Genomic DNA, 9,572 nt, shown 5'->3' with positions numbered 1-9,572 from the left:
GAGCAGTCTGTAATTTAAAGAAAGAAATATTATGCTCAAAAACATTTGTATTTTATGATTTTTTTTCTACTTTGGTGTCTATAGAAAACTGTTGTCAGACAGACAAAATAAATTAGTTGCAGTGCTTCCTTGTAACAAGTTTACCCACTTGATGTTTTTGGATTAAAACTCTTATCAATGGAGTACTTTGAGGATACCATTCTGAAAAAAGCTATTGTACCTCAAAAAATTATGTTTATTGGCAAACATATTAGATGCAGATTTAAGAAACAAGGCCAAAATTATTTTAGTAAAAATTACATTGAAAATCATCATTATGCAATTTCCACTGTTTTAGTTCATGATTCCATTCATGAACTACAGTATGGGATTCAGGAATGGAATCTTCTACAGAACAATTGGTCTTCCTGACCAATTTGGCAATTCCAAGATTGACAAGATGCAGAGGAGCTACAGAATATTCTGGAATTTTCCAGAATGCTCCATTCCCCAAATCCCAAAATCTTGCACATGTCTAGTGGTAACTACTGCAGTTTTAAAACCCCACATTTAACAGTAGAGAGAATAGGTAGCAAAAAATGAAATGACTAATCATTTGAAGTAGCACAACAATATAAAATTATATATAATTAGGCAAATGAACATACATTTTTAGAAAAACTGAACAAAATTATATGTATTCCATTTCATACCAAAGATCTATTATACATTTTTAATTTTTTCAATAGTATTTATTCCCAGGAAAATTATGATGCAAATTTATACATGATATAATTAGTTTTAAATAATCCTGGATAAAATATTTCCATTTTATGGTATATAGGTTATGCAATAAAAATAGTCAATTTGTATTAATAATTAGCATACAAGCTCCATAGTCTTTTACCTTGGCAATTATTTCTGAAATATTCTTCAGAGACTGTTTGATTGGATACTTGGCCATATCCCACTGGAATCTTGTTATGTAGGTGATCAAATCAACTGGGGGGAAATGATTAAATATTGAGCTAAATAAGCAAACCCATACATCCTACAAAAAAGTCTGGGAATCTTAAATACATTTAAGAAATAATTACTTAAAATAAAGATGGAACAGAATACAATGCAACCACCTTAAAGAGCATAGGCCATTTTTGATACACACAAGAACTTTTGCATACAATTGGAGTATATTAGAAATAACGAGGAAAAATTCTTATGTCTGTGTAGAAAGAATGGGAGAATTTGCCTGATCTATAGTTTTTATAGTTTTATCTTTGTTTAATTGAAGACAAAAGTCCTCTTTGACTTTTGATTATCATATTGGCAATTGTAACTTTTAGAGATTAGTTTGGTGAAATCTGAAGACCTATTTTGAATTGTACCATGGAGAATACATCTCTATCCAAACGTATTGTGTTCAGGGATGATTTCTCTATGCTTACAAGAGATGTGAGGACAAACTGAATCAGCATTATATGCTTTAAATTATTTCCATATTATATTACTTCCATATTATACATTTCTTTCTTTTTCTTCTGTTCAATCATGTCTGATTCTCGGAGGTTGCCCGGACAAGTCCTTGAAGTTTTCTTGATGAGTTTTTTTCAGAAGTACATTGCCTTTGCGCCCTCTTCCTAGGGCTGAGAGGTCCCCCAATTGGCTTTGTACCCAAGGCAGAAAAGAACTGAAAGTCTCCTTGTTCCTAGCCTAATGTTTTAACTACTATACCAAACTGGCTGTCAGGATTAGTCTCTTTATGACACTGCAAAAAAAGGCTGTTTTATTATCTTTGTGTTGTTTTTATGCAAATAATATTTCTTTCAAAACTGATTTACTTTCCACATAAGAATTGGAGGACAGTCTTTTATATACTCAACCCTCAGTATTCAAATACATTGTAACAGCAAGGCAAAATTTACCTCCATTGGCCAGAAGGTTTTCCTGAACTTTATCTCTGCTATCTTCCAACACATCAGCCATATATTGTGCCACCTTCTTGACGACACTGAAGACCAAAATGGGGAAGATTTAAGATTTATATATTAAACAATATACATTTCCTGTATTTTTCTTTGAATTACAATACAATCAGCCTCCCAGTTTAATTCTTGGCATCTCTGTCTGATATCCAGGAGAGCAGGTGTCCACAACCATTGGGCCGCTGACTGGTACCAGTCCATTTTGGGACTGCTACCAATCAGTAGTCTGTTAGAAATTGTGGTCTGTTAGAAATTGTGCTGTGCAAGAGGCAGATGAGCAAGCAAAGCTTTATCTGCGCATGCACAGGATCTAGGTTGCACACAAAACCATCTCTCCCCTGGTCCGCAGAAAAATTGTCTTCCATGAAACCAGTCCCTGGTGTCAGAAAGGTTGGGGATCACTGCAGGAGAGCTATTCCCATCACTATGAAGACATGCCACTAGATAGCCTAGTAGTCTAACTTGGCTGAAGCTGCTTGTTATGTTCTTCTAGAGTCCATAGTTTAAAATATGTCAGATAGTGTTTATCATTAAGAACTGCTGTCTGTCCCAATAAATGTGTCTGTTCTTTCTTCAGTTCTACTATCCCCCTTTTAAACAATATTTAATCCATTTATACATCCTGTTTTCACTTCCTACAGTTGATATGAATCCTAAACATATCCTAAACATATCAGATTTAAACAGTTCATTAGTTGAAACTTCTAGTGCAACAGGCAGCCTCAAGCACAGAAATGTTAGTCTGCTAACAAAACTGCAAATACTTAAAGCTGGCATATTGATAAAACTAGAAAGTTTTCAATAACTTTCTTGATTCTCCAAATTAACGTTGTGCTCAAATAACCCTGCTACCTTTCACTTAGAACAAACATCAGAAATTTTCATTTGAAACTATTTCCAATCCTAGTGTCAAAGTACAAATCATGAGTTATATTATTAAATATATTATTTAACTGTACAGGTAGTCCATGACCTACAAACATTTGTTTAGCAACCATTCAAAGTTACAATGGCACTTTAAAAAGTGACTTATGACTGGTCTCTGCCTTTACAACCATCATAGCATCCCAAAGGTCAAGTGATCAAAATTTGGGCACTTGGCAACCAACATGTATTTAGAATGGTAGCAGCGTCCCAGGATCATATGATGGTCTTCCCAGCCAGTTTCCAACAAGAAGTCAGTGTGGGAAGCTGGATTCATTTAACATCTGCAATGATTCACTTAACAACTGTGGCAAAAAATCAAGTGCAACTCACTTAACGATGCCTTGTTAAGAAATTTTCTTTCCAACTGTGGTTCAAAGTCGAGAAATACAGTATAATCTGGAGGAATATTTACTGTCACTAACTAGTTAAGCTAAAATAATAGCAGTTAGCATGTCACACTCAGTTTAAAACAGAATAACCATATAGAAGTTATAAAGTGCAGATATATGAAAAGGTAGTAATTACCCTTCCACAAAGACATCCAGTTTAGCCAGCTCATCAGATAAACCAACTAAGACATCGAGAGTGCCAACCTAAGGAAGGTAAGAATTATTTAGAAAAATATGCAAAAATATAAAACTGAGAAAGGAAACTGAGCCCAAAAGAGAATGCATTTTATCACAAGCAAGTTCTTGTTCAGTAGAATAGGATTAAGTTTCAAAAATGTGTAGGAGATGGCAATCTGCAGATTTTTTATTATTATGCCAAAATTCCACATGATAAAAATTATTTCATTAAAAGCTTTCATCAAATTTAAAACTATTTCATACAGTATAATAATGCTATTTCATATAATAGTAAAATCCAGTGCTCATTACTGCAACCATATGGGAGAAGCATATAGTGTATGAATAAAAGGTCAGTGGTTCCATTCCTAACTCTGGAAACAAGGCTATAAGAAATACTTGTCTGAATTACTGGGACCTTATCAATTAGACACTACTGAATTACATAAACAGCTATGTATGTAATATGTTCAGCTCTCAGCACAGAACTGTTTTCTTGTATTGTATAATGCACATTATAAAATGTAAACATAATGTGTGTGTATAATTAAATAGGGAATAAAAGTGTAATTGTTGACTTTGTCAGAACGAACAGCTTTGATTACATATATGGATGTTATACATATGACAATAACCAGGGAGATAAATTAGATTATTTTTAGAAAATGAAGGTACTCTTTACTGGTATTGAACTTGTGCAAAGCTCTGGATTCAAGTTTCTCTACAGCAACCCCACAATCTTGGAAAGAGATGTAGCTGCTATAATGAATGACAAGTGCCACATCCGCAATTTTTATACCTGTTCTCCCAAATCAAATACAAAGCATTACACAATCCTACAAAATAGTTCTACAGTACTGCCTAATTGCACTGTGTGAGTTAGATAATAATTTACAATTAATATCTTCAATATAAATTACTATAGCTGTATAATATATTTTATCAAAATGAATGTGATCTATCCATCCTATTATTTTAAATCACCCTTAATTTAAATTGCAATACAAAGTTAAACAGTAAACTTTTGAACAGAAAAAAGCTCAGCTATACCTTTAAATCTGGAATATTAAACTTCGCATTGATGGACAGATTGTTATTTTTTGTAGTTGCAGCAAATAGCTTCTCCCACGTCTGCTGACATGTTTTCTCCCCAGGAGCAGAAATCAGCCAGAACTCTGTCATTTTTGTCACGTTACTGCAATGATTATTTTGGAAAATAGGGTAAATTCTTTTAGTTAAGAAAAAAAATAAAACATTCAACTAAACAATATTCATTTTGAACACATGTTTAAATTCTCCATTATCTTCAAATGGCAGGAAATCTCAGGGAAATACTGTGCAATTTTTCACATTTGCTAAAAATGCTATCATCCTGAAATTCATGCAGATTATCACATTCTGAGCAATCAGTACCAGGTTTTTTTAGACCCAGATTTCTTTTCTATATAGTTTTACTCAGCCCATTGAAGGGTTCCTCTTATTTCTATATCAATGAAAATCTACTACTGAAACCATATTAATACAACAAAATTAAAATGGATTATCATTGCTATTACTTAAGGAACTATAAAAAAGAGAAGTATGGGAATACTGCCAGAGATTTCTAAATTGCCCAGTCCAATTCTTTGAAAAGAGGAAGCCATGACAGAGAGTCATTATTATTCTAGTGCAGATACAATATGCAGATTCTTCTCTCTTAATTCTAGAGATTTAGAGCCATAAAATAACCTAAGCAAATTGGTGGGAGTACTGGGAGTCTGTACATAAATACTGGACTCTATATTTCACTTAATCCTTCCAAATGATTTTCTAATCTAATATTAATTATTGCTCTCCTGATTAAAATATCTTTAAAGTTTATAAAAATCAGAATGTCCATGGAAGAATAAAGGATTTAGCTCACAATACCCATGCACATTGCCTTGAGTTTCCAGAGCTCAATAAATAATGCAGATGACTAAGTAAATGAATCAAAACGAAATGAAATTATTTATACAAAAAATGTGTAAGTATACCCTGCTTAATAAAAGCATTATCATATCAGTTTCCAATATATTTCAGACTGCCCAAACTAGGAAAAGTAATCAATCAGAACAGAGCTGGAAGGGACCTTGGAGGTCTTCTAGTCCAACCCCCTGATCAAGTACGTAGGAGACCGTATAACCACTTCAGACAAATGGCTGTCTAGTCTCTTCTTAAAAACCTCCAGTGATGAAGCACCTACAACTTCTGAAGGCAAGCTGTTCCACTGGTTAATTGTTCTCACTGTTAGGAAGTTTCTCCTTAATTCCAGGTTGCTTCTCTCTTTGATCAGTTTTCATCCATTGTTTCTTGTCTTGCCTTCTGGTGCTTTGAAAAAATAAGCTGACCTCCTCTTCGTGGCAGCCCCTCAAATACTGGAATACTGCTATCAGGTCATCCCAGTCCTTCTTTTCTCTAGACTGGCCATACCCAACTCCTGCAACTGCTCTTCATACGTTTTAGTCTCCAGGCCTTTAGTCGTCTTAGTTGTTCTTCTCTGCAATCAAGAACCAAGCCATCCTGAACCAAGCGACAAGGTGACAGAACCAAGCCATCCTGCTTTTACCTGTAGTACCAGCCTGACCTTGTGCCGCTTCAGAAGAACCTAAGGCTTCAGGGCTCAGACCTAAATTAGAACTTGGTTGAGTTCTCTCTGCTGTGGAGAAGACTGAAAAGCCCCCACTCCCCCCCAAACATATTAGATGTACCATTTCCATACCGGGGTTAAATAAAGTGCAGGCTTCGAGGTAATCAACCAAGAACTGAGTTCATCTTGAGCAGGGGTTCTCAACCTTGGCAACTTTAAGACTTGTGGACTTCAACTCCCAGAATTCCTCAGTCCACAAGTCTTAAAGTTGCCAAGGTTGAGAACCCCTGATCTCGAGGGTACCTTTAATGCCCTGGGACAGTGGTTCTCAACCTGTGGGTCGGGACCCCATTTGGCGTCGATCGACCATTTCATGGGGGTCGCCAAGCAAGGCTGTCCGCCATTTTCTTTGTCCACCATTTTTTCCCCCTTTTCCGGCGGGTGCCTTACCTCCCTTGAGCTGGTGGTCGGCCTGCTCCGTCTCTGCCGCTTGCCAGCTACGCCTCGGCCGGCGCCGGGGGCAGAACCACGCATGCGTGGCGCTCCCGGGCAGGGAAAGTCCTCGGCTTACGACCGGTTTAGTCCTCGGCTTACGACCGGTTTAGTCCTCGACTTACGACCGGTTGGGGGTCGCGGCATTAAAAAGGTTGAGAACCACTGCCCTGGGAGATCATTGCATACCTCACGAAATTAAAAGATGCCCTTAAAGTTGCCAAGGTCGGAGACCCCCTGCTCTAAGACTTGTGGACTTCAACTCCCAGAATCCTTGGCGTTGAAGTCCACAAGTCTTAAAGTCGCCAAGGTTGAGGACTCTCTTGCCTTAGAGCAGTGGTTCTCAACCTTTTTAATGCCGCGACCCCAACTGGTCGTAAGTCGAGGACTAAACTGGTCGTAAGTCGAGGACTAAACCGGTCGTAAGTCGAGGACTAAACCAGCCGTAAAATGGGGTCCCGACCCACAGGTTGAGAACCACTGAGCAGGGGGTTGGACTAGATGACCTTCAAGGTCCCTTCCAACTTTACTATTATTATTATTATTATTATTATTATTATTATTATTATTATTATTATTATTATTATTATTAAGAGAGCCTTAGCCAGAATTCAGTCGGAACGGTTTACCGCGTGCAATCTACAACTGTTACACGTAGGGAAGCCACCAGACCAGTGTCGGGCATTTCTTCTGCACTTGAAGCAAGCCACCCTCGACGCCAACACGACCCGTCAGGACTCAACTTTTCCTTGGCTACTTCCAGCCCCAGCCGAGCCGGCCTTAGCACATACGAAGCGCGGGCAAATGCCCAAAGCCGCCGCGATGAGAGAGAGAGAGAGACTCGGGGGTCTTTCCCGTCGAACGATCCGCTGCAGCAGCCTTTTTCCGACCCAGCAAGTATCAATCGTCAGCTGGCGGAGAACGATGGGAGCTGTAGTCCCAACCTATCCCAGGCCTCTGGTCTGGGCCAAGGCCCGGCCAAGGAAGCTCTGCCCTCACCCCGGGCTGTGCCCGCGATGCATTTCCCCAACCCGCGGAACAGAAGCTGCCCGCTCGCTTCCCGTTTCGCGAGGGTGACCGAGGTCGAGGGCTTCCCCTCCGTTCGGCGACCCGCTTCCCCGGCCGAGCGGCCCGCAATCGGAGTCAATCAAATAACGCCGCGACCTACCGCCTGACGCGCAGCTGGCGGGAGAAGCCGCGACCGGCCCGAATCGCAGCGGAGGCGGAACGAGCGCGAGGAAACCGGCAAGCTCTGCGGGACGGAAAACACACGTGACGCGTGTCACGAGGCGCCCGGGGGGGGAGGAGCTGGGCAGGCGCAGTGGAGCGGGCGCCCCGTGATGCGACCGCGCTGGTGTCTGTTGGCGGTGATGGTGGTGACAGGAGCGGCGTCGGTTTTGCTTGGAGGAGCTTGTGGGGGCGATGCGGCTCCTTGTTTTCAGTCAGGGGTAGTCAACCTTGGCTCTTTGATGACTTGTGGACTTCAACTCCCAGAATTCCTGAGCCAGCTTAGCTGGCTCAGGAATTCTGGGAGTTGAAGTCCACGAGTCATCAAAGAGCCAAGGTTGACTACCCCTGTTTTAAGTTCTCCCGAGGGGGAAACCGGGTGTATTTTTCCTCATCTCAATATGTCAGTCATAAAAATAATAAATAAGGAGAAAGAGAAGGTTGGTTGGTTGGTTTGCTCGTTAGAGGTCATTTTTATTGTTTTTAAAGAAGTATGATAAAACAGTATTAAGTAACTTCATTAACATAAATCCAAAATGCATAGAGAAGAAAAGATATAGAAAACACATAAAATCGCTATAATTGTAAGTAAAGAGACAGGCACTGTAGAAATTTACTATATATGTAAAGAGTACCGTGTTATTGACCATATGAGAGGCAGTTTAGTTAAGGCACCAGGCTAGAAACTGGGAGATGGTGAGTTCTAGTCCCGCCTTAGACGTGAAAAACTAGCTGGGTAGCTTTGAGCCAGTCAATCTCAGGATATAAATATTACTATATTATAGTCCACATTGCTATATTATACTATAGCGATCCATCTAGATTTGATCAAACTGTTGTTCCTGCCTCTGATATTATATTACTTTAACTCTGATTGATACAGTTTCACTATGATTATCAAAGCAGTTATTGGAGTATAACTATTTTTAAAGTATTGATTTGTTTGAATGCATGCACTACAAACATGGAGTTTTTACCTTGTACACAAGTGAATGTGCTTATAGCAAGTTCTTAAAACACTTTGGACGCATTTGTCTACTGCTTTTCTAAGGTAATGCGTTTTCTAATATTGCATCCTTCTGTTTATTTTTGAGCACTGAAGAGATGGATCTTAGATTAAAGAGGCTTGCACTGGAAGTACAGGAAGAAGTGATCTAAAAACTGTGCTAGATTCCAATCAAATTACTCTCAAGAATAATTGAAAGCTCCTAAAGAAGTCCATGTATGTTTCTCCTTCGCTATTTGAACAATTATCAAGCATTACGAAAAAGGCCTTTTACATCAAAGCATCACAAAGATATTTTCAGACACACTTGATGCCAACTTCTCATGACCCCAACCCCCCCCACCCATAAAATTAAACACTCTGATTGAAGTGTGCAATCTCTGCAGTCCAAAGTTGGAGAGCAGTTGTGTAACTACTGCTGTTGCTACCATCTACACTCTTTAATAAAGGGAAGTATGTACATAGTTCAGATTGCAGCAAAGCACAATCTAAGTTTGGTAATCAGTAAGACTATTTTGATAGGCACCTAATCATGCAGCATTATTTAATTTTTAAAAAAAATTTTGATGAATGAATTTGTGCAAGAAGATACAGCTTCTAAAATTCCACTTTCAATCTTAATGAAGTCCATTCTTAAAGTACCGTATACTACTAATGCAGACATAGCAGCTGTGGGATCAAGCTTCCTTTTCAACTGTGGCCAAATGGTTTCAAACAACATAAGCAGACTAGCATTTCAAAGCAGCACATGCTTGGAAGGACATTCTCTTCTATGTAGCTAATTC

At 38.9% G+C, this 9,572-nt stretch overlaps 1 protein-coding gene across 1 annotated transcript in view; it reads right to left on the bottom strand.

Annotated features, from left to right (window-relative positions):
* ATP6V1C1 (ATPase H+ transporting V1 subunit C1) overlaps positions 1-7,819 on the bottom strand; it is a 17,125-nt gene extending 9,306 nt beyond the window's left edge. Inside the window, exons 1-6 of the mRNA XM_015816371.2 lie at positions 7,723-7,819; positions 4,505-4,649; positions 3,414-3,481; positions 1,902-1,987; positions 868-981; positions 145-211 (exon numbers count right to left, since the gene is read on the bottom strand). Coding sequence (XP_015671857.1) covers positions 145-211; positions 868-981; positions 1,902-1,987; positions 3,414-3,481; positions 4,505-4,636 — 467 coding nt within the window. The 5' untranslated portion in view covers positions 4,637-4,649; positions 7,723-7,819. The remainder of the gene's footprint in view (positions 1-144; positions 212-867; positions 982-1,901; positions 1,988-3,413; positions 3,482-4,504; positions 4,650-7,722) is intronic.
* Positions 7,820-9,572: the final 1,753 nt, after the last annotated feature.

Source organism: Protobothrops mucrosquamatus, unplaced genomic scaffold (genome assembly GCF_001527695.2).
Source record: "Protobothrops mucrosquamatus isolate PMUCROS unplaced genomic scaffold, P.Mucros_1.0 scaffold439, whole genome shotgun sequence".
NCBI lineage: Eukaryota > Metazoa > Chordata > Lepidosauria > Squamata > Viperidae > Protobothrops > Protobothrops mucrosquamatus.
This window is presented reverse-complemented; position numbering and strand designations above follow the sequence as displayed.